At 36.2% G+C, this 25,824-nt stretch overlaps 1 protein-coding gene and 1 pseudogene across 5 annotated transcripts; one reads left to right on the top strand and one right to left on the bottom strand.

Moving 5' to 3' along the window:
• LOC137716989 (ATP-dependent RNA helicase DEAH13-like) lies at positions 1 to 18,618 on the bottom strand (annotated as a pseudogene).
• Positions 18,568 to 24,978, top strand: LOC137717691 (casein kinase 1-like protein HD16). Of its 5 annotated transcripts, none has more exons than XM_068457133.1 (19): positions 18,568 to 19,187; positions 19,666 to 19,776; positions 19,891 to 19,964; positions 20,068 to 20,137; positions 20,227 to 20,282; positions 20,412 to 20,483; positions 20,572 to 20,666; positions 20,764 to 20,827; positions 20,928 to 21,057; positions 21,142 to 21,360; positions 21,463 to 21,605; positions 21,692 to 21,866; positions 22,042 to 22,132; positions 22,253 to 22,410; positions 22,516 to 22,704; positions 22,798 to 23,700; positions 23,781 to 23,848; positions 23,937 to 24,027; positions 24,829 to 24,978. In XM_068457133.1, exons 1-16 carry the CDS (start codon positions 18,843 to 18,845, stop codon positions 22,855 to 22,857), a joined length of 2,052 nt encoding a protein of 683 aa, XP_068313234.1. In that variant the 5' UTR covers positions 18,568 to 18,842; the 3' UTR covers positions 22,858 to 23,700; positions 23,781 to 23,848; positions 23,937 to 24,027; positions 24,829 to 24,978. The 5 variants fall into 5 exon arrangements, with proteins under 5 accessions (XP_068313234.1, XP_068313236.1, XP_068313232.1 ...); XM_068457135.1 differs by having other exon boundaries at positions 23,781 to 23,852; XM_068457131.1 differs by having other exon boundaries at positions 23,937 to 24,978.
• The last annotated feature ends 846 nt before the right edge of the window (positions 24,979 to 25,824 follow it).

Genomic DNA, 25,824 nt, shown 5'->3' with positions numbered 1-25,824 from the left:
CTAGAGGGGAGATGGTGGGCTTGGTGGTTCAGATTCGATGTACATGTAAGGTATTGATCTTGTCTGGATTAACTCATTGTACACCAGAAATTCAAGTGCCGACTTAGAAACACATGACGAGGGATCGAGGATCACAGACTCTTTAACCATGCAGGCCTGATACCTAACTGCATAAACATTTCTGTGCCTGAATTCAGATGATTCTGACGAACTACTTGCTCTAATGCGCTTGGCAACCCCATCTGCCAAACCAGCAGATATCGCTTGGCCTAAGAGCTTTCCTTATTCGGCGAAAGAGGGTTCTTGTCATGGGAAACTCTCCAAACTTTTTCTACATCTTCCAGGCTACCGTGGATCCACGAAAATTCCTTCTCGCCACTTTGATATTCAAAGCAAAGTTCAACTACCTGCTTTCTCTGCTTCGACATTTCCTCCATGAGGTTCGGGGTGTAATGTTTTCTCTGCTAGGATTGGAAACCTTTCGTGAGCCCCCTTCAAAGTTTCTTTTAGTTTCTTCCTTCTCAACTTCTCTTGATTTGAATTCTGGAAAGGAGCATCACCGCAAGCATTGTCATGGTTGTTTGTGTCCTCAAACTGCCTGACAAAGGGATATGCACAACTCAAAGCTCCAGCTATTGCAACTGCATACGCTAGCACTAATTTAGCTCGGGCGTGATTTATCGCTTCGCTCATCATTTCAATAACCTTGAGCAGCATCCTAGAGTGCCGAGGACGCAGGGGATAACAAGCCATGGAATGCCCTAAAGCTGACAATCTTCCATTTCTTTCAGTTGCTCAAGTGCCACCAAGAGGCGCTCCGCTTCATCCAGGGCACCAGCCTCTGGAGGAGTGGGAAATGGGAAATTGGGTATATGGGATGCACATACGAAAATTGTCATAGACTCATACATTGTAAGAGCAATCCATATATACAACACACCATATTTCCCCCATGCACACCCCTATTTATTTTTGGCCTTTTGATTGAATAAAGCAAAGGAGAACAAGGGACATAAATAAATAGGAGTTTGTAGAAATCATTTTGCGAGCTAAAATGTTTGTCCATTATAATTCGACATGTTGGAGATTTATTCAATGACCAAGCAGTACACAGGGCCGGTCTTGAGATTTTTGAGGCCCAGGGCAACGTTAAAAAATATGCCCTAACTCCATATAATAAAAATTATTTGTTTTCACAAGTAAGACTTCGATAAAATAACGCTTAGAAAAGCACACCAAATTTAATAATTTAGAAAGGGTAATGTTAAGAAAACTAAATTTGTAGAGAAAATATGATAAACTAAATGACATGGAAGTTCATGATTGGATTATTATTTAAGGGTTGATTAACGTACTTATTTCTATTTGTGACACAACATTTGGTTTGAGAGAAGGGAACCAAAAAACCCCGGCTTACAAGTAGATGTTTCCCTTCTAACTGAAATTTTGGAGTGCTTTTATATAAAATTGTGAGGTGTTTTTTTTTATTTACTTTGTCAATATGCGACTAAAAAAATATATCATATTTTTGAGTTTTTAATTGAAATGTAGAAGCAATGCATGAGAGAATTAAAGATAATTAGAATTATGGGTCCCACCACCTATCTTTGTTCTTCCTCAAACTTTAACTTTTATCTCTTTCACTTCCTCCACGAGTCGCACCAGCTATGCCCCTCGACTTGGAACCTCTCATCGTTCATATTTTAACCCCTAAATCTTGTAGAACTAATGAATCTTTTTTCATAATTTTTTCTGAAATTCGTTAGCTAGGTAAATTTGTCATCAAAATCTTTCTCCACACTACAACAAAATAGCTGTTGGCGAGGACTTTTGTCCTCGTTGAAAGTTTCTATTTTATCGCTGAAGGTTTTCAGCGAGGAAAAAAATTCCTCGCTCTTTCCTCGTAGTAGGCCCGTCAGGAAATGTGTACAACGAGGAATTGTTTCCTCACAGAAATGATACAGCGAGAGTGGAACGTTTTCTTGTAGTTGAGTTGGAGCGGTGACAAATTCCTGGCTAAAAAGGTTGGAATTTTCTCGCCAAAACCTTTTGACAACCTGAATATTGACATTCCATAACTTATGCGAGGATAAAATTCCTCGCAAAATAATCAAATTCCTTGATGTAAATATCTTTTGGCGAGGAATTTGTAGGTGAGTTTTTAGCGATGAAAATATTATTCCTTGCTATAGATCATATGTTGCGAGAATGAATTTCCTCGTTGATAAGTATCTAGGAGACACTCGTTTCCTCGTTGTATCAAAGGTACTGAAAGTTAATTCATATTAGTCCAAAACCAAAATAGCTTACAATGATAATTCACAGTCTACAAAATTAGTTATGCTTAATGTTAACAACTATGAAAGTTCACATTGTTTTCACAAAAAGTTCACATATTCCAGCAAAACAAAACGACTACTTATTATGGAGATGGTTGTTGTCTTTCCATTATTTTGTGTAGGAGTTCCTCAAATTTCTTTTGGTTCTCCTTCAATTCTTGGATCTCTTGTTTTGCTTCACCAAGTTCTTGTTTTGTTTCAACAAGCTCTTGTTTTGTTGTCACAAGCTCTTATTGTTGAGTCTCAAGTTTTTCTTCTAACTGTTTGTCCAACATAGTGTCTTCACGAGAGACAGACTTTGAAGGACCTTTGAAGTACCCAGACTTGTGACCAAGAACCCCTGGAACAATTTCATCATCTGTCAACATCATCGTACCATCTAGAAGAGTTGTCTCGTTTTTCATACTTAGCATCTCTTCCTACAAATGAAAAATAAACTATCACACTTAGCTCCTTCATGTACACAAACATAAAATCTATCACATTTGGTTCCTTCATATATATAACATAAACATAAAAGCTTCACAGATTCTTCTATCTCGATTTAATCGCAAATGACTTGTCTATAATTATAATTGCTTATGATCAATAATACACCTCTATCAACATAATGACATTATCAAACTCATACAAGCAAACAAAAAGCCTTGCAACTTATCGAGCCTCGAATTACATGTCAGCTCTTGAGCTAAATAAGAGGTAATTGTCAAACAATTATATTTTTTTCCCCAAGCAAAAACCTTAGTGTGCCAAACTTGAGTCAACTTATCAAGCCTCAAATTACATGTCAGCTCTTGAGCTAAATAAGAGGTAATTGTCAAACAATTATATTTTTTTCCACCAAGCAAAAACCTTAGTGTGCCAAACTTGAGTCCAAGGAATGACAAAAAAGTGATAGGGGACACTAAACACCACAAGTCATGGACAACACCTTTATATTTATACGTCTTATAAGTGGCAATACTCTTTTATGTAGGAAAAATAAGCAAGAAACAATACACGCTTTCAAAAGTTTACATGTTATATTATGACATACACATAAACATTGAATACAAACATATACATTGACATAGCAGGACTAGAATACACATAACCAGCATGTACATAACTAACTTACCCACTTCAGTTTAGCTCCTTCAACCCACCCATTTTTGGTGTTTTTATGCACAACCTCAAAGTAATCAATTGCACTTAGTTGTTCTCCGGTTTTGGCTTCCTAATACATGGATCACAAATTAAAGTTAATAACTTATTATCCACCTATAATCTAGATTAAAATTATGAAATACACATCTTACAATCTCTTCTTCATGGGCCCTAAAAGATTTTGACCCTCCTTTATGATTGTAAGTCAAATGAGACCTATTAATTGTATTTTTATTTGAGCGTTCCTAGATAGCAAAATAAATTTGGTGACATGAAGAAGATAAACGGCATACATGACAACCACAATCCAGTTCATTAATATACACGTGTACCTTGAATTGAACACTTGCATAACAATCACAAAGAAATTTACATTCCTCTTGACTAGTTACATCCTCATGTTTGTTTTGTTTTGCTTCTTCTAGAGTTAGGAAGGAATCAAAATGCTTCTTCAGCTTGTGTCGAAAATCAACAAACCGCCTTTGTAATGCATTCTTAATATATGTACTACCATGAGTTAGTGACATATCAATATCGTACTTGCTCTGCATGGAATTCAATTTATAATAAATCTAATTTAAGAAAGACTTTTACATATTGAATGTAACAAAAATGTGAAATGAAAATCTTACTCACGGTTATTCTTTCAATCATCTTGTCCATATCCTTCTATTTTACATTCCTCCATTGCTTCACATTTAGTGGTGCATAGGTCCGAACCACAAAACCAATATCATTCACAAGAAATGAGGAATTCGGTATGTGGGCTTCCCGTTTAGTTTTGTCAAAGTAATTGGTATTTTCAAACCATCAAGTTGCTCTTGCAGTTTATCAGAATTCTTCCCACGGGTCTTTGACCTTTTTTTTTTTTTTTTTTTCAGTTCACCTAAAACATCATTAATGCAAAATTTATTTTACATATGATACAAGAACCTTTTACAGAAACAAAGACAATACAAAACAAGTGGAACAATAAGGCCGAGGACCAAGAAAACCATAAGAATAAAAAATCAATTGAACACACTAATAACATCCTAAAAGAAAAGAGCCACATTTTCTTGTTATAAAATAGAACACCTTTTCAGGTTTATATCAAGCACTTGCTCTAACTTTTAATCCATTAATGGAAAGTTCAAATAGTTAATAAAACACGTCATAACTCTTACACATATTATATTCAAACACTTAGAGAAGAAAATCACTTCAATTAAGCAACCTAATATAGATAACATTCAAAATAAAAAGGCATACCATTAGCACTTCCCTGAGTATTGACTGATGATATAACAGCAACAACTGTATTGCTTGAAGGTATCACAACAACAGCTCTAATTTGTGGATTATCAGTTGATGCCTCACTTGAAAAATCATGAGGGATTCACTTCCTTTTTTCCTGTCATAGTGATATTCTTCGAGAAGAAAAAAAACTAACAAAGTTAAAATATGCAAGTTATTTGAGAAAGCTTAACAACACAACAAATTAGTTATATGAAAATGGACAATGAATAATTACAATTGATCAGGGGAAACTATCGCACCTTACCCCTCAAATGCCAAAGACAATAACCATATGAAAATGCAAAAATTAAAAACATGCTAGCACATCATGGCACTACCAAAAGTTCAAAAATTAGAAACTACATTAGAAAAATCTTAGTAGTCATTGCCATCACTATCGTCACTTTCAAGAATTTCTTCATCTTCCCCATCATCCAATGGATTATCTTCTTCAGAATCCTCGTCGTCGTGTCTTGAATTCACCCTATAAGTTGGATCACTTTCTACAACATAGACAGAAGGCTCATCTTCAGAATCTTCATCCATCTCATCATCACTTGATAAGAGATTTTCTTGATCTTCTTGAACAGCCCAGCAAACGTTATTGAACTCATCTTCTTAGTAAACATTATTATCAGTGGTTGGTTCGATATCTTCATCTACCTCTTCAGCTGCATCATTTTCTGGAACATCCTATATATGTCTGCACTGCACTCTTTGCACGACTTTCCAGCTAGAACCTAACTTGTAATCATCGACGTAAAACACTCGTTGTGCTTGTTCAGCAAGTATATAAGGATCATCCGTATACCATAGTGAATTTACATTGATGCTTGAAAGATGATAATCTTGATGTATCTTTCTCTTCTTAGGGTCTTTGTGGGTCGAGTCAGTGTTAAACCACAAACATTTGAACAAAAATACCTTACTGCATTTGATGTAAGTCAATTCCAACACACTTTCTAAAACACCGTAGTAATAATGACTGCAATCACCATGTTCCCCAGAGACAAAAATTCCACTATTTTGTGTGGTACGATAATTATCACGACCTTTTGTCTGAAAACGAACTCCATTAACAATACACCCAGTGTATGTATGCATGCAGACATCAAGCTTGCATGACAAATAATGTAGATCATCAATGGCTTCCAATGATCCCATTTCTCTCAAGCCATATATCTATTAATATTATAAAAAAAACTACTTATTTATAGGAAAATAATGACATATTTTCAAACATAAACATGTTATACAACTTACCCGATTTTCAAACCATTTAGGAAACTCTTGTTCCTGCCTTTGACATAAATTTTCATTGTTTTTTAGCTTTAATTCTTCCACATGTTCACTAAACAAGTAAGAAAAACAAATACTTAATTAATGCTATAATACATAAAAATGAGAATATATAGATGACCTAGAAGATTACTTACATAAGATATGGTTAAACCTCATCACAATTGTGGAGCACAAACCAATGAGCTTTATCAATTTCCTTTTTAAGCAACAATATAAACTTTCTACCTCCAAATGGACGTGCTTTGTGGGAGAATACTGACAAACCACCCACATTTCGATCATTTCTTCCGTCATCATGTCGCTCATTTGGATTGAAGCGTGTTTCAACCCCACGTAAGTACAATGAGCAAATCGAAATTGATTCATTTACAATATATCCTTTTATTAGTGAACCTTCTGGACGACCTTTGTTTTTAACATATTTTTTCAGTGCCTAAGAGCCTTTCAATCGGATACATCCATCAATTATTAATAGGACTGCCAAGTTTGGCTTCACGAGGTAAATGGACAACCAAGTGAACCATTATATCAAGGAAGGCAGGCGGAAAAATCATCTCAAGTTTGCATAAAGTTATAACAATCTCCTTCTCCATACGCTCTTAAGTCTGACACTCTTAGCATTCTAGCATAAATATTCTGGAAGAAAAGAGATAACTCAATCAGAGCATTGCACACTTCTGTATCCAAAAAGGGACGAATACCAACTGCGAGAAAGTGCTAAAGTAAAACATGGCAATCATGACTCTTTACACTAGATATCTTTCCATCATTGATGCTCACATTTCTAGAGATATTAGCAGCGTACCCATAAAGAAATTTGACTGATTTTAGAAACTTACAAAATTCCCTATGCTGAGGCGTTTTTAGTACATACCTAGCATGTGGTTTTTGATAGGAGCATATTCATGCGACTTAAATGGCTTGTTCTCGTGCATTTACGTTATGTTTCTTTAGTTATTTTAGTCCTTTATGCTTCTTTTGTGTGTTTTCAGGTTCTAAGGGCTTAGGGAGCAAGAAAGTGCATTTTGAGGCTATTTGGAGCATTTTTGGGCATGGATTGGATAGCTTATCCATGGAGCTAAGATGATGGACGAATTTGAAGGCCTTGTATGCTCTTTGGGACATAAAACAAAGGGCCTAGCCCAATCAAACAAACCTTTGAGCCATGCAAAACCTCTAGCCCAATCAAACAATGCATCACAAACCCAGAACCATCAAGAAACCATCCATTGCCGTGCCTTCCACATCAATTCCAGCTTGTCTTCATCATTGCAGCCACTTTGCCCTTTTATTTATGCATTAAACCTATTTCCTTTCCCTAAATTGCAGCCACAATCCACACCTTTCCAACCTAGCTGCACCCTACATACATTAATTAGTCATTCTTTTCATATTGCACTCACATGCATTCACTTGCATTTCAAGAACCAAAACAACATTGTGCCGTGCCTTCCCTTGCCACTTTCTAGCCATTTCATTTCATCATTACACCAACATTCACACCCCTTTAATCCACATGCATCCACATACTCATTCACTTAATCATTAAGCCACACATTCACACACACACACCCAAAACACATCCATGCCGTGCCTTCCCTTCAAACTCCCTTTGCATTTCCCTTTTCATTTCAGCTGCACCTTTGTCCTAACACTAGAGCACTAATCATTCACTTTTCATTATATAATTCATGCTCCAACATGCATATGTTCCCCCCCTAGCTGTCTATCCCATGGATTAATCATCCAAGCCATATTCTATCCTTGAACACATGCAATCACATGCATTTCCAACACAAAAACACCTTCAATGCCGTGCCTTTCCCTTAGATTTTCAGCAATTTCTCTTCATCATTCAGCCACCACATGCATATATTCCCTCCCCTAGCTGCCATTCACAACATTCACATGCAAACACATGTTTTTCCCAACAACCAAATCAGCCAACACATGCACCAAAACATCCATGCCGTGCATCCCTTCCACTTTCCAGCATTCCCCTTGTGCAATTCCAGCTTTCCACCCACTTTCCTAGCTGTTTTTCACATGCATTGCAGCCACATTCTCACCCATTCTCTCCCTATATAAACCACACACACTTCATTCATTTCATTCATTCACTCCCCATTCCATCTCTCCATTTCTCACACCACAACTAACATAAACACTTCCCCTTAGAATCCAAAACCGTGAGTCCCCCTTCCACTTCTCACTCCATTCCACACTTCCATTCCCCCAAACCAACTATCCTTAGACCTTATGCCGCAACGAAGAGGAAGAGAAGAGGGCCTAAACGTTCATACAATTCAAGTTTGAGTTGTTGGAATGTTTAGGTGTTTCTTTGATTTCAATGTTTAATTTCAATTCTCTTTGTTTTGTATGAGGAACTAAACCCCCCCCCCCCTTGGCTAGGGGGGGATTCGAAATATATGTTTATGCTTGCATTTTGATTTGATTACTTCTAATTGTGTTTCATAAGTTGTGGTTTCAATTTGTTTAACCGTTTGATTGATAACTTATTTATGTATGTTTATTGAGAGTGCACGCTTAATTTTCATGCATGAATTTGACGCTAGAATATAAGTGAGTTTCACCTAATAGTTATGAACTTATATTCACAAGTAGTGGAGGTTGCTTATAAACAATCGCGTTAAACGAATTCTTGGCATAAGTTTCATGCGTATTCCATAGTAACGAATGCCTCGTCGATGTTTATGATTTCCGTTGAACTTAATGATCTTTGTTGAATGTCTCTATCATGCGTATTCCATAGTTAGGGACTTTGATTAGGAATAATTTGGTTGTAATGCGTATTCCATTCAATCCAATGAATCTAGGGAAATCTGAAAGTTAATTTAAGCGGACCTAATTAACCCGGGACGTTGAGAATTCATAATTTATTGAAATGCAATTGGAAATCTTTTTATTATGCAAGTGTAACATGTGTGGAGATGAACCCCTTGGCTAGCATCCATTCATTCCATTTCATCAATTTCATATTTACATTCTGTCTAGTTTATTAACTTGTTTCGTTATTTCAATTTTCGTCAAACCTAAATCCCCCTTTTGCTTTAATGTTCAATTTAGTTAGAAATCAATTTAGTTTGTGTTTTTAAAGCATTTTGAGTCTTTTGGTTTGTCTTAGTGTTTTAACGTTTAGTTTCACATTCTTTGAGTCTAGTTTAGTGTTTTATATTGTTTTTATGTTTTTGAGTCAGTTTCCAAGAGATTAACAATCCCTCTTAATCCCCGGTCCAGAACGATCCCTACTTACATACTTCACTACAATTGACAAAAAGAGGGTTTAATTTGTGTGCGTATAATTCTCGCATCAGTTTTGCTCATTTTTCCGCTTTCAGGTATCAGATGCTGATTTGACCTGATGTTCATAGCTTCCAAGTCTCAATGAGCATTATCTGTGTCTTTTGTTTTGCCTTCAATATTCAACAATGTCCCGATTACACTATCACATATATTTTTTTTTCAACATACATAACATCAATATTATGTCTCAACCTTAGCTTCGACCAATACTCTAACTCGAAGAAAAATACTCGTCTATGTCCAATTCAACTCTTCAACCACTCGTGGTCGATCCCTTTCTCTATTATTCTCAAATTTTCCAGGACTGAAGCTTCTGACTTTATATAATTGTTGCAATATTTCAACACCAGAAAGAACTTTAGGAGGAAACCTATGTTCAGTAGGACCATTATATTCAATACTCATTTCTCTCCAAGCATGACCACAAGGTAGAAATCTTCTATGGCCCATGTAAGATATTTTATATGTTATCCTCTGTGATGTTATATCTTTATTGCAAATCGGGCATCCCAAGTAGCCTTTTGTGCTCCAACTAGACAAATTACCATAGGCAGGAAAGTCATTAATGGTCCATAAAACACATGCATGCATACGAAAAATTTCCCCTATAGATGCATCAAAAGTTTGAATACCATCCACCCATAATTCTTTTAACTCATTCACTAATGGACAAAGATACACATCAATCTCTTTCCCAGGTGCATTTGGTCTAGGAATAAGTAAAGTCAACATAGAGAACATTGCGTTCATGCATTTCCAAGGTGGAAGGTTGTAACACACAAGAATAACTGGCCACATACTATAAGGTTTACTCATATTTGCAAATGGATTAAAACCATTTGTAGTAAGGCCTAACCTAACATTTTGAGAGTCTTGAGCAAACAAAGGATATTGCTTATCAAACTCTTTCCACTCATCTGAATCAACTTGATGCCTAAGAACCCCCTCTTCATTGACCCTTCTCTCTTTGTGCCAATTCATGTCTTTTGCAATATGCCTAGACATATACAGCCTTTGCAATCTCGGCTTAATAGGCAGATAACGTAATACTTTTTGTGGAATCTTCTTACGCTTTCTAAAACAAGGCTTGTACCTCAGCTCACCACACTCGGGACATTTATCAAGTTTCTCATTAGTATTCCAGAATAATGCATAGTCATTCTTGCAAGCATGAATTGATTTGTACCCCAACCCCAAGTCTCGTAGCATCTTTTTTGCATCATTACTTGTATTCCTCATTCAAATGTTTCTTTGCAGCCAATATGAATGAGTTTACACCATCAGTGAATGCATCACAAAATTTATGTTTAAGGAACATCCAACTTCGATCCATTGCTAAGAACTGTTAACAATCAAAACATCATTATTTTTTGCCCCGACCTCATGACCCTCCAATACTAATAAAACAAAAAAGTATTACCTACGCCTTTAACACCTATCAAATAGGCCCTATATCATGTTTATGATTCTAATTCCAAAGATATCATGTTTATGATTCTAATTACCAATGAGCCACATATATTTTACAACTTCAACTACATGAGAGGTTAAAACAATAAAATTAGAAGTCAAGCAACTTACCTAAGATGAGATAAAGCAGATGGTATACAGTTTCTCAATGCTTTCCACTAGAAATGATAGTTCTCTCTACTGCCAACTGAAAATATATAAGTTAATAACACAATTAGAATTGAAACTTACAAGAGGTCATGGTTAAAATAGTTGAGAGATAGAAAGAAAGATACAATCTTGATTTCTGTTTTAAGTTTTGTAATTAAGTTTTTATTTGTTACAAAGTCTTTTATATTTTAAAGTATATGTCTCACTTTTAGACTTAAAAGGCACAACACGTATAGTAACTTTCATTTAATCTGCCTACATAAGCATTTTGTGATAGAAAGATACATCAATTCATGACTTTAGACAAATGGGTAATTTTTGCGTAGGTTAAGTGGTTTAAGCACAAACTTAATATAGATAAGTAAATTAGAAGAAAAAAAAATTGTGAGAAGAATGAATATTGCAAAAGCAGCAGCCTCATCTCCACAAAAGCCCCAGAAAAATAGTTAAGCCCGATTTTGAACACCCATAACTATACCAAATGATGCAAACAAACATGAGATTCGAAGCCTGTTTTGAGTACATTAAAAGCATCTACGATTTGTAGGAATCGGGGTTCTAAATTGAAAGTTATGCAAGATACAAAATAGAGCCCTAAAACCGGAAACCCAATATTTGCTGCTGTCTGGCAGCTTTGTGACTCAGGTTTATACATGGTTTTGACATATCAAAACTCAATGGAATTATATGAAATTAGATAGGCTTTGATCATGGACATGTCTAGTTTCAAAACACATGATAACGGATCAAAATGAATGCATAAGGACATAGAAATCAAGAGCCAAAGTAGGCCACTTGAAACATAATTTTTCTTCGTAGAAAACATAAGTTCCTTGCAACTTAGAACCCAAACTCTTCTAATTATAACTTCAGAATACTTCCATACAATCCCAAAATCATGTCTATAACTTTGATTTCAATTATAGTCATAAAAAAAAGGTCGTACCCAGTGCACAAGGCTCCTGCTTTACGCAGGGTCTGGGAGAGGTGAATGTTGGCTAGCCTTACCCCCATTTATGGAAAGCCTGCTCCCAAGTCCCAAACCCAATACCTACCGCTCATGGGCGAAGACACTTGTCATCACACCAAGTGCGACCTCTTTAGAAATCAATAACAATTACTAAAACAAAATCATGATTTACCCAATTCAGATTGTAGAGCAACCAAATAATCATATTCCCATATGAAATCTAACTTCACAGTAAGACAATGAGAACCTACAAACCATTAACAAGTAACAATCAAGTTTTACCCAATTCAAATTACAGGGGATACTAATTAACTTCACTGGATGGATCATGGACTGCAACAAAACAATGAAAACCCACATCCATAACCAAGTAAAAATGTGAACTTGTGATGTGGGTAATTCTGATTTCATGAGCAGCATCAAAGAAAGATATGAAATTAGAGGGAGAAAGAGTGAGGGAATGGTAACTTACTGAGTGGAACTGTTAAATCCAAGAAAATAAGAACCTTTAGGGAGAGAGAGTAATCTGTCATTGGAGAAGTCGAACCAATTTCATTGATGCAAAGCATCTATGGAAATAACAAAGAAAGCCTTGATTGGAAGCCTTGATTATGCCAAAGTTGGTGACGAGTGAAACGGAGATTGGTAATGTAGATGATTCCCCCTATTTCTTTTATTATTATTATTATTATTATTATGCCATAAACGACACCATTTAACACTTAGAAAAATATTGAGTTTTACAAACTTGGACCATCTGCGAGAAATATTTTTCTCGCTGAACAGTTATGCGACCCAAATACAACATTTATAGCTGTAGGTGTGAATAAAAGGCGTCCTATTTGAAACTTTTGGGAAATTATAGCAGGAATGCTACAGCTAGAACCCATTGTCCTCGCTAAAAATTTTGTTCAGCGAGAAAAACAATAATTTCCTTGCTAATATTTTGGCGGAAAGGGAATTTTATGTCCCACTAAACCTAGCGCGAGAAGAACAATTTTTCCTCACTAGCATTATGTACAGCAACAAAACAATTTTCTCGCCGAAATTATTTTTTCCTCGCTATTTCTTAGAGATGTAAGGAGACCAAATGAGCTCACTTTTTTGCGAGAACTCAAAATTTTCCTTGCTGAAAGCAACTCTACATCGTGAAAGATAATGTTCTCGCTAAAAGACCAATTTGTTGTAGTTCTACCTCTTCCTCCCTATGCCTTTGCAATTTTCTCCGACCTACAACCATATGTGATTGTTACTGTAAAATTATTTTTTCAAGAATTATATTTCTTTATAAATAAAATAAGAGAAATTGAGTGGCCTAACTTATGGCCGCTGCCCAGGGAAGCTTAAATAGACGACAAAAGGGTTGAGGAAGAACATTAATAGGTGTTGGGCACCATATTTCTAATTTATTGTTTTATTAATTATTGTATTTTAATGAGTTCTTAGCATTAAGTTAAATGTTTAGTTTGTTGTGCAAATTACATCCCGATGTTAAATGGTGAGGGGAAAGGCATGAAAGGAAAAGCATAAGGTGCCTTGCATTGATCCCAAACAGAATATTGTAAAAAATTGGAAGAAAAATGAACACATCGGGTTTTGAACGACATCGTCTTGCTAAGTAAGCAACGAAACACCACCACTGCTGCTTAAAGTTCTTGTTGATTTAACCAAGGTTCCAAAATTTATATGCTTATGGAAATATATATATGAATATCCTACCCTATCAATTTTTGGTGCCCCTCAAGTTTTTGAGGCCCCGGACGGTCGCCTGCTAGCCCTGGGCAGTACAAATATACTTTCTGGACCTACCTTATGAATATTCATAGACTTGAGAAGAAGGACAGCACCATAAACAGGGACTTTGGATATTTCCAGTGAAGAAAAGTCAGGGAATTGGTTAAAATACACACAGCGGGAGAATACATGCGGTAATAGTGGCCAGGCCGAGTTCTTCCAGCTCTTCCTTTACGTCTGACAGCTGATGGTCTACTGTATTTTATATGTTTCCATGCCATCTGACGAATTGTAGTCCTTATTTTTCTCTTTTTCTGCATCGACAACATACTTTATCCCATCTATAGTTAGGGAGGTTTCAGCAACATTAGTGGCCACAACAAGAAGTCTTTCGCCTTCCTTCGCGGTGTTTTTAAATACACGAGATTGCTCTCCCGCAGGCAGCCTAGCTTAAAGAGGTAGAGCAAGCAGTGCCCCAGTTTTCCCTACGCCACAATTGGATTGGTTAGAACAAGACTCCAGATCATCAGTATCTTGGCACAAGCATCCCCGTCATCGTCTTCGTCACCATAATTTCCTAGCTCACTCTTCGTATCTAAATCATACGAATAACCCCCCCAACTCATCATCGTCTGTCTCACACTGATCTTTTTCAAATGCTTCACAAATATCTGTTCAATATTTGTTCCCTCAACAGAAAGTAATCTTTTCATAATCAGTTCCGAAGCTCGGGTTAGCTTGCGACACAAGGACTCTACGTATCTCTTCCCAGTGACAAAAGCAAGTGTTTCCCCCATGCGGCAGCCTCTTGTGAATTTTCAAGACCTTTTGATATGCTTGTTTAACATAAGGCTTTTCTGTGTCCATTCTCTTTTCGAAGTAACATACCTTAAATTGTCTGGTTTGAACTTCTAGGATCGGAGGGTTGCCAAACAGCTTTCTGACAAAGTCTTCCACTCGCGACATAGCACTCGTCAGCACAAGCTTTAATGGAAAAATCTGATCTCCGGGCCTTACAGTTTTTCCCGAAAGCATCCACTTTCGCTGGTTTTCATATTCTTCCTGTAATCACATGCAAGTAAGTGTGGAAAATGGGTTACAAACCTTGATTAATGTAAACTTTAGCAGCAAGAAGTACTCTCAAGGTCACCTGACGTACTATGCTAACACGCAAAAGCATTCCCATAAGCATGTCTGTGTTATAGCTCCGAACATGAACTTCATCAAAAATTATGACAGAGTATTGCTACAAAAAATCACTCTGCACAATAAGAAACTACATTACACAAAGAAGACAATAATGATACTTTTTTAGTGTAAAAATACACATAGTCCAAGCTCATATGCTACTCTCCTAGCAGTCGCATAGACTGCAACACGGTGAGGTTGAGTAACACCGATCATAAAGTCTGGTACCTAAATGTAGTCCAAGCTCATAGGATATCGGAGGGATTTACACATTGTGGAAATTTCGTTTTTCCTACAATTAGTATCTTCCTTAGAGGTGATAAGAAATCATAAAATCTAAAAGCGTGATCTCAAATTGTCATCTTCAATTAATTTTCGGAAATTAATCAACGAATCATGGGATTCATGTATGTCGCCGTAGCAAAACAAATTATACGAAGAAAAAGAAGATAAGATAATTGGTAGAATTCACGATAATGATGAATAATATAATAGCTCACAAATCATATTTCTTGAACTTCACCTGATCACTCTTGTCAAGATCATCCTGCCTTGATTCCAGGGGAGCTAAAACTTTACGTTTTACATTTTCGGATTCAACCTACAAAATAAAAGAAAAATGATCAGTCATTACGCAACCAAATTTCATAGATAGAGAAGAACTACACTCACAGACACCTCCAACTTCTGGTGCTTCATTTTCTGGGATTTGTTCATCTTCTTCGGCGGTTCACTGAGTTTTCACAACCCTAGGGTAATCACATTCGAACATTCTTCATTTGAAATAACACGAGTCATGCGCACATTCGAACATTCTTGAATTAATCACACAAAATACTAGACGACGAGTTCTTTGTGCTCCCAATTCAAAGAATATGTGAGAATACTAATATAGCTTATGCAAACAAGGCGTGAAAATCCCAATTATTAAACTAACTAAGCCGGATATATATCTAGTAAATTGGAGTGTTAGCCCTTGAAATTTGAATCCCAGTTTCAATTTGCTCTCGAAATTATGTTTTATGATTCAAGAGTACATGAACTTTTCAAAAAGACCTATAGCATTAACACTAGAGACTGATAGCGCTAAATATTTCCGTTAGTGTGCTCATATATAGCGTGCGTATAGAATCCACAATTTTGTTAATGCCTTACGTGCATGCTACTCAAATTCAAAATTATGAAAGAAATAAAAACTCTAATTATTCTATGGAAGGCATATATTACAACAAACGCCAAGGAATCTGAAGACCGAGAAGCAAACATGCAGCAACAAAAATTGACAACAAATCTAGAGTGCAAACTTAATTGGCACCAAGTACCAGTATCCAAAATAGTTGCACGTCAGGGTTTTAGGGTTTATGGTTTTACCTTCCACTTAAACTCAACGTTAAAAATGCTTGGGAATTTGATTTCACCCCTCAAAAAGGCATGGAGTTTTGCCATTAGATGGGTTCCGGCTGAGGGATGTTTTCAGGATGAGGAAGGGGAAGGGTGTTGAGCGAGTTCGTCCGGAGAGGGTGGGTTGCGTGCGTAGAGGGCATATTTTTGTTGTAGAGAAGATTAAACCCCAATAATAATATGGAGACTCAGTTTTTTCTAAGATTGACATAACTCTTCAGTTTGGTTCTTTAACAAGAAAAACTGATAATAGTGGTCACCTAGTTTGTCCATTATAAATCATTTTGGTTCTTCTGTGAAAAATGTAGGGTAGACAAACTCAAGAACTACTTTTATTGTCGGGAAACTAAAGTGAAGAGTTATTTCAATCTCATTGACCATTTTGGATAAAAGCCCAGTTTTTTCTTAGGGCTTATTGCGTTTTGAGTTGGTTTGGTTTTCAGTTTTAACCGCATATCAAACCACACCATTGAGTTTTCTAAATTCCAAACTACAGTGGCTTAAAACTGATGTAATTGGTATTAGGTTTGGTTCAATTTGCTACACCTACTACCAAATTAAAAGTTTCAGAAATATAGTATTTAATGAAATTTATAATTATACTTCTAAAAATACCTCGTCAAACTGTCAACCTCGAAACTTAAATTTACAAATCTCATAACTTTAAATACCTAATCTCATAACTCAATCCAAAGTCCACAACTCATAATTCAAAGATGTGTAGTAAAATACTAAAATATATAATATTACTTATTTATCTTTTATATAATATTCTAAATATTATGTGCTATTTTATCTATACTACATATCAATGAAACTCTCTTTGTCAATAAAAAAAGTGAAAATATATTTTTGTCTTCTATCACAACAAAAAAATTAAAGAAGTAACGCAATTTTACAAAGCAAAATTTTGATATTTTTTGTTTAAGCTTCATCTACAAGTAATTTTATCATCTCTAATTTAAAAAAAATAAAAAATAAAAAGACAAGCCTTTCTCACTTTCTCTCCACTTCCACATTCTCTCTCTCTTTCTCTCTTCTTCAATTTTAAAACAAAAATAAAAATTTCACACACATTTTGTGTGTGGGCATATACTAATCTCTATTAATTAATAAAACACTCATTGTCAACCAAAATCTTATGAAAGTACCAGTTTAACCTCTAATTAAAACAGAACATAAATAAGAAATACGGAGCATAAATGTAATTTCACACAATCAAATTTTGCTGTTTTTTTTTTCAAAGCCTCACCTACACGTAATTTTAACATATTTCTAATTTAAAAAAAAAAAAAAAAAAAAAAAAAAAAAAAAAAAAAAAAAAAAGACTTCCAACTCCCACATTCTCTACCACTCTCTTCCTCTCTCATTCTATTTCAAAAACAAAAAAAATCTCTCACACACTTTGTGTATGCCCATATGCTAGTATATTTTACCATAAGCCATTTGCATCTAATTGATTTTTTTAGTTTGGTTTGTCATATAAATTGAAATGCCAAATAAAAAAACCAAACCAACTCAAATGATTTTGTTTGGTTGATTTTCAGATTTTTTTTATTTGTTCGTCCAACCTTGACTTTCCAAAGAAAACTAAAAGTAATTAACTAAATGATCAAAAACAAAATTTTGTTTGCGAAATTAATAAGATCAAATGATTGATATATAAGCCTTATATTATATACCATCATCACCCTTATATTATAATCTCAAACTTTTTTGAAAAATTGGTCAGATTGGCAGATCATAAACATTCAATTTTTGTCCGTTACACCTTCTTGAAAGTGGAGCACGTGAGCCCCCTGCAATTCGTTGGAATTTTTTTTTTTTTTTTTTACATAGATATTTTTAAATTAAGAATAAAAGTAGTTTGGCATAATAAGCAATTTAATTTTGTATCGAATTTTTTATCAATGAGATTAAAACCTAAAATCTCTTATTACCAAATGAATACACCATAATAATGACAATTCGTTAGAAATTTTATATTTGTAAATTGTAATTTTCCTACATTTGCAGTGAGGAAACACCACATTTTCCTTAAAATCCTCAATTAATAACAAAAATATAAAATGAAAATACACTCCAATTTCTTTTATATATATATATATATATATATATAAAGCAGTTAGTTGATCACCATTTTTAATTACAAAATCTCAACTAATTAAATATTTATATGAAAAAAAAACCAACAAAAAAAAAAATATAGAAACCAAATTTACGAATTTACCTCTCCATCTGTTCATAGCCTCTGTCTCTTTCTCTCCGCTCTGAAAAATCTAGAGTCTCTTCTTCTCCTTCCTCCTCCTTTTCCATTTGATTACCCTCCACAGATCTCCAAAATTCTCTCTCCCTAATTTTCTCTCTCTCCCAAACCCTAATTTTCTCTCTCTACACACTCTCTATTTCCCTCTTTCTTTCTGTCCGTCTCAGCAATCCACACTGATCGATTTCTTCGGCCGATGGTTCTAAAAGCTTCATGAATCTTTCCGATAAGGCGCGCTTATCCCCCTTCATGGACCACCGCCACCGCCCTTACCATGCCTGAGCTGCGACCACGGAGAAACCGGGCTTCCGATAACCCTGACCCGAACCGAAACCCGCACCCGATCATCAAGACCCCGCCCCGGAAGGCGATTGTACGGACTCGGCAGAACAAGAAGAATAATAATAATCAGAAGAAGAAACAGATTAATAATCAGAAGGAAAAGAAGGTAGCTAGTGCCGGCAAGCGGAGGAGGGCCGAGGGCGGTCCGGTGATTGAAAAGAGGTCGTTCAAGGAGGAGGCTGGTGAGAGAGCCATGGACGAGTACGATAGCGGCGGCCGCAGTGGCGATAAGGGTCCCGCAGCTGACGATGAGGGCGCAGCTCCTATTCCCGAGAAGGTCACTCTTTTTGTTCACTGCCTGCATTCCATTTCACTTTATTTTTTTAATTTTTAAATCTAAATATTATTTTTTGATTTTTTTTTCAATTTTTTTCTGTTGGGTTTTTGTTTGGATGATGCGTGGGCTGAGGGAAGGAGAAAAAGAGAGTTTTCGTGTAACTTGTTTGTTCCATTCAAAGTCTCAGTCTTTATTTCCATTTTTAAGTCATATAAGCCATTAACTTTGAGGAAGGTCTTGAAAGTCTCGCATTCGCGGTTCTTCCGTGTTCTTATTTCGAGTGGGGTTGGGAGAATGTGGTATTTGTATATCTGTTTTTCATTTACTTAAGTGGGCAATGAACTCTTTGTGAGTGGTGAAGTGCAGCAAAATGCAGTTTGCTTCGTAATAATGTGTGCGTCAGCTGGGAAATTTTTTATTAGCATTTCCTAGTATTCTTTTTGACAATTTTGTTCGTTCTCGGATTTATTTACAACAGGTCCAGGTTGGTGGTTCCCCGGTATACAAAGTAGAGAAGAAATTGGGGAAGGGAGGCTTTGGTCAAGTATATGTTGGTCGACGCATGGGGGCTGGCCCTGGAGCTGTTGAGGTGTGTGGTCATCTTTTTATATCCCCTTGTGGCGTAACATCATTGCATAATCTGTTTTCTGGAAAGAAAACAAGTGTTATGTCGGGTTTGTATTAACATATCTGTTTCATCTAGGTTGCTTTGAAATTTGAGCATAGAAGTAGCAAGGGATGTAATTATGGTCCACCTTACGAATGGCAGATTTACAAGTAAGAGGCTCCCTTTTCTCTTGTAATATGTTTGATGGATAGATCTCAGTTTCTCACCCTCACTGTCTTGCATTGCGACCCACTTAATCGTATGTCTATCCAGTGCACTTGGCGGTAGTCATGGGGTGCCAAGAGTTCATTATAAGGGTCGGCAAGCTGATTACTATATCATGGTATGAGTTGTTTGCTTAAATTTCATTTTAGGTGTAGTTTCTAATTAGCCTAGTTTCAGAATTATAAATCAACCCTACTCGGTATACAGGTGATGGATATGCTTGGGCCTAGTTTGTGGGATGTCTGGAATAACAGCTCGCACACGTAAGTTCTTCCTGTCTTTATAATGAAAATGTCAACCCTGTTAAAAAGATTTTCATTTTTTACCTTACTGGTCGCTTGCAACACTTATCACTGTCTGCCTTTCTGACACTCCTACCTTTTAAATTTCAGGATGGCAATTGAAATGGTTGCATGTATTGCCATTGAGGGAATATCCATATTGGAGAAGATGCACTCTAGAGGGTGATATTTTATTTCAGAATTTCTTTCAATATAGTTATAGATTGCAATGTACCTGGCTTCATAATCCCTGTGATGATGTTGATGGCAGTTATGTACATGGGGATGTAAAACCTGAGAACTTTTTGCTTGGCCCCCCTGGAACTGCCGAGGAGAAGAAGCTGTTTCTTGTTGACCTTGGATTAGGTAAGTCATTATTATAGAATCTCCTTACAGCTGAAATTACTTGTCAGGTTAATTTACCTAATGCGTTGTCATCTCATTGCCTGTTTTTACGTGACAGCCACCAGGTGGCGAGATTCAACTGGCCTGCATGTCGACTATGATCAACGTCCAGATGTTTTCAGGTGAAATAAACATTGATTAATTATTTGACTGTAAATATGACGATCTTTGCAAGTAATCCAATTTTTACTCATTGGTATACTGATCATTAATGTGCTGCAGGGGAACAGTGCGGTATGCAAGTGTGCATGCTCATCTTGGTAGAACTGGTAGCAGGAGAGATGACTTGGAATCTCTAGCTTACACCCTGATATTTCTTCTTCGTGGTCGGTTGCCATGGCAAGGATATCAGGTTGATAATTTCAAAATTTGTGTACGCTTATGCTTGTATATGATTATGTATGCCACTCTAACACAAATACACTGTATTTTTTAGGGGGAAAATAAAGGATTTCTTGTCTGCAAGAAAAAGATGGCCACTTCCCCAGAAACTTTGTGTTGCCTATGCCCTCAGCCATTCCGACAATTTGTTGAGTATGTGGTGAATTTGAAGTTTGACGAGGAACCAAACTATGCAAAGTATATATCCCTTTTTGATGGAATTGTTGGCCCAAATCCAGATGTCAGGCCAATAAATACTGATGGTGCTCAGAAGGTATTTTGAATGTTCTTGCATCTATGCAGACTATATTTTATGGATGTTAGTTATAGATCTTCATTTGGAGTTCAGCTAACTTATACTTCTTGCATTGGAAAGCTTATATGCCAAGTTGGACAAAAGAGAGCAAGATTGGCCATGGAGGAAGAGGATGATGAGCAACCAAATAAGAAGATTCGTATGGGGATGCCTGCAATCCAATGGATTAGCGTATACAATGCTCGTAGGCCCATGAAGCAAAGGTATATCCTTAGAATTCTTACACTGGACTTTATAAATTCAAATTTGACCTATAAGTGAACTAAGTTTATGTTTTCATTTGTTGTAGATATCACTATAATGTTGCAGATGTGAGGCTCCCCCAGCACATTGAGAAAGGAAATGAAGATGGGTTATTTATTAGCAGTGTGGCTTCCTGTTCAAATCTTTGGGCTCTTATTATGGATGCTGGCACTGGCTTCAGTGCCCAAGTTTATGAACTCTCTCCATATTTTCTGCATAAGGTTAGTGATCCGTTATATCAAGAATGGTTGTCTGTTGACGTTGAAACTCAGCTTGCAACAAGCATTGTTGTTTATATCAGTGGGTTTTTATCTCTTTTAGATTACGGTGCATAGACAATTATGACTATTTCTTGTTTAAATGAACACATCATCATAATATTTCTCTGTTTTAAAGGAATGGATTATGGAGCAGTGGGACAAGAATTACTACATCAGTGCGATAGCAGGAGCAACCAATGGAAGCTCTTTAGTTGTAATGTCTAAAGGTTAGTCTAAGCATCTGTGGTTCTGTAGAGCTACCTTGTCAATCTAATTGTGCATCTGTGGTTCTGTAGAGCTGCATTGCAAATCTAAATGTCTAACTAGTCCTCTGTTGCTTTATACAGGGACCCAATACTTACAGCAGTCCTATAAAGTCAGCGAATCATTTCCTTTCAAGTGGATTAATAAGAAATGGAGGGAAGGATTTCATGTTACAGCAATGGCAACTGCTGGGAGTAGATGGGCTATTGTTATGTCCCGCGGTGCCGGATTTTCTGACCAGGTTTTATTTGGATTACCTAATATCCTATCTATTGATATGCATGTTGGTGTGGAGAAAATATATCTGATAATTGTATTTTGCCTCCCTTGAAATGAGCTATTTTAGGTTGTGGAACTAGATTTTCTCTATCCAAGTGAAGGCATTCATCGAAGGTGGGATAATGGTTACCGCATCACATCAACTGCAGCAACTTGGGATCAGGCAGCTTTTGTCCTTAGTGTTCCAAGGAGAAAACCAGCAGATGAAACTCAAGAGACGCTTCGGACTTCTGCTTTTCCTAGTACACATGTTAAGGTGGACTATTTGATTACTCATTTTCTTCGTGCTTGCCTTTTCCTTTTTATTCGTCATTCTGAAAGCTCGAGTTTCACTATGGCAATTCTGCAGGAGAAATGGGGAAAGAACCTTTATATTGCATCAATTTGCTACGGTAGAACTGTCTCATGAACATGCAAGTAGATGCCGCTGATGGAATTCTGATAATTCACCTTTATGAGCCACAAGCCAGCTTTTACCATGTAGTGCCTGTTCAGAAGCAAAAGATCCTCTCACGGGAAATTGATTGGTCTTGGCATTTTGGGAGTTGATGTACGCTTAACTCTTCTTTATTGCCACCATAACATAGCATCTGTTACAAGTACATGTGCACTGTCTTCAATCTTTTGACCTTATTATATATCTCACTGGGAAGTTGTTTATTCACTCCCATGGTGAATTAGTTTGTATATTGCCGAGCAATAATTCCTTGGGTTGAAGGAATGTGCACAAGTCATGTTTTGATTATCAATGGAATATGGGAACGTACATCTATGACTAGCTGTGATTTTGGACATTCTTATCCCTTCAGTTTGTGCTTAGTTTTTATTTTATTTTTTTTATTTTTTATTTTATTTTGAGGGGGTGAGCTTCTTTGTGGACTTTAAGATGAGATGTCCCAATTTGACCATTAAACAGAAAGCAGTTGTATAATTCAAAGTATCATTGTGTAATGGTTTCGTAGTCATCTTATTTATTGTTTAGTTAATCTCGATCAATTTCCAAATGCTTGTGTCCTTTTATTTATAACTGCTGAGTATGTATTCTGACCTTTTCTTAATCTGTACATTACGCATAGGAGTTGCGCTCTATGACCATGCTAGATTTACAGTGAATAAATGAGTATTGCAGGTTAAATAGTTGATAATTTTGGTCAAAGTCTCTGAAGCAGAACTGCTGTAGGGAAGGTTATATTGCACCAGTGTATAAATAAGATCTATGATGCCGAGAAAGATGGACCCTTCTTGCCCGTTGGTAAGTTGTATGTCCGAAGGAAATTTTGTGCAAATCTCTCTTGCAGTTTATATTGTAATTTTCTGTGTCTGATTTTGTAGCTAAAAGATCTTGTTATCGATTGGCATTCATCATCTGTTACACCACTCGTTCTTCTGTGTGTACTCAAGTTAGTAAGGATTCTCTTCCTGTCCCTTTCATTTTACTTCTTTAATTGTTTTATATGATGTAAACTGTTCTCTTCGTGTTTCTAATAGATTCAAGTTGAGCTGCATCCGAGACTTGGTGGCTCTTACATATCCATCCGTGATGCTGCTATTGGTGGAGGTGCGAGTTTTCATACACAGGGTAAGCCATCTTTCTTTAAATAACTTCCCAACACCCAACCCTCGCCCTGCCCTGGTGACTATTGTTAAACGCTAATTGCATACTGCTTTTTGTCTTGTGTGACTGCATCATTTTGCTGCAGTTCGGTCTAGTTGCATATATGAGCTTGTAAGTCAGTTACTGGTACTTCTTAGGAAACTTAATAATAGTAGGTGCTAGAAGGAAAGTAGTTAAACGTAACAGGCAGATTAAGAGCCAGAAAAATGAGTGTTGCACCAAGACTATGTGTTTGCTTATGCCAAAAAACATTGGTCCTTCTTTAGGGAAATAAAGAGGTAAAGAATGAAGAGCCTTGGCGTTGATCGGAAGCTGTAATGGGTAGTTTTAGGCCTGGTTTGGTATTGAGGTGATTCTGAAAAAAGATGGTATAAAAAAAAGCTAGGAGCTGTTTTTGTGTTTGGTAAACATTCAGCTTCAGCTTTTTTTTCCATAGTTTTGAGTGAAAAAAAGCTAAAAACAAGAAGCTGCAAACTCAAAAAACATGCTTTCAACAATGCATCTTGTGTTTTGACCCTAAAAACAATGCATCTTGTTGATAAATCATATATGTTACTATTTCCAATGTGCATGCGAATCTATAAGAAAAATGTGCTTCACCCATACAGAATACAGATACAGCCTTCCATTCAACTCCAAGCATTTGGTTTCCTTTTCAGCTGCAGATCTAAAGTGATATTAGCCACGGCATTGCCGTGCTGATTTTTCTGGTTTGAACTGATCGATCATACTTATTTCCGCCATGTCATGATTTGGCCTTTTCAGATGATGAATGCATGCTGAACTCGAGGCATCTAGGTTGAATTTAATCAGAATTTACCACTGTCAAAGTGAAGAATTGCAGTAGTTGATGCCATCTTTTTAAATATATGAATTTGCAGAGTTCTAAAAGCCGTCATAAAACCTATTTTTGCAGCATATACGGTCTCATAAGCTTTTTACATTCCATGCATGACATTCCATTGATGGCTTTGTTGCTAGAAATCCTTTCTATGTACGCTTACTTTTGCTTTCCCCGAATGAAAATTCAATAATAAATTATAGGGTAAATTGCGGTTTAACCTCCTAAACTATTATACCAGTTAAAATTGACCCCTTGAACTATTTTTTTTGGTAAATTAACCCCCTAAACTATTTAAAATCAACCACTAACCCCTTGCTGTTAAATTTCGTTCATCATTCAATCAAATTCAAGGGAAAATTAATTATTTCATTATCAATTCTTACTTGTCAATGGTAAACATCAATAAAATTATCACACATGGATACAAAATAATGTGTAAAACATATAGCATAATAAGAAAACAAAATAAAAAACCAAACATTTATATAACAGATTTTATCACATTGTGATTACACATTATCTTGTGTCCATATGTCATCATTTTATAGATGGTTATAGTTGACAAGTAAAAATTGATGATGGAAAACTAGTTTGCCTTTGAATTTGACAAAATAGTGGATGAAATTCCATTGACAAAGAGTTAATTGGCTAGTTTCAAATAGTTCAGGGAGTTAATTTACACAAAAAAAATAGTTTAGGGGTCAATTTCAACTGAACTAATAGTTCAAGAGGTCAAATGGCCATTTACCCGATCAGCCACGCATTTTATGAACTGCGAGACATACAATGATCGTCTTCTATACCTGTGATCGTATGCATAGGAGAACCCTAGTCTATACTGTGTAGACTCACACACATTCACTCCCACCGTACCAACTTAAATGGGTTCCGGTGATCCAAATCCACAAGCGCCATAG

This window comes from Pyrus communis, chromosome 15 (genome assembly GCF_963583255.1).
Source record: "Pyrus communis chromosome 15, drPyrComm1.1, whole genome shotgun sequence".
Classification (NCBI taxonomy): domain Eukaryota; kingdom Viridiplantae; phylum Streptophyta; class Magnoliopsida; order Rosales; family Rosaceae; genus Pyrus; species Pyrus communis.
The sequence above is the reverse complement of the archived record's forward strand: the minus strand, read 5'-3'. Positions and strand labels throughout refer to the sequence as shown.

Bases quoted from the DNA above. Each gene is read 5' to 3' on its own strand.
- LOC137717691 (XM_068457133.1), top strand. From the start codon at position 18,843: ATGCCTGAGCTGCGACCACGGAGAAACCGGGCTTCCGATAACCCTGAC. The intron at 19,777-19,890 runs GTGTGTGGTCAT...TGTTTCATCTAG, and splicing joins CTGGCCCTGGAGCTGTTGAG to GTTGCTTTGAAATTTGAGCA. The intron at 19,965-20,067 runs GTAAGAGGCTCC...ATGTCTATCCAG, and splicing joins TACGAATGGCAGATTTACAA to TGCACTTGGCGGTAGTCATG.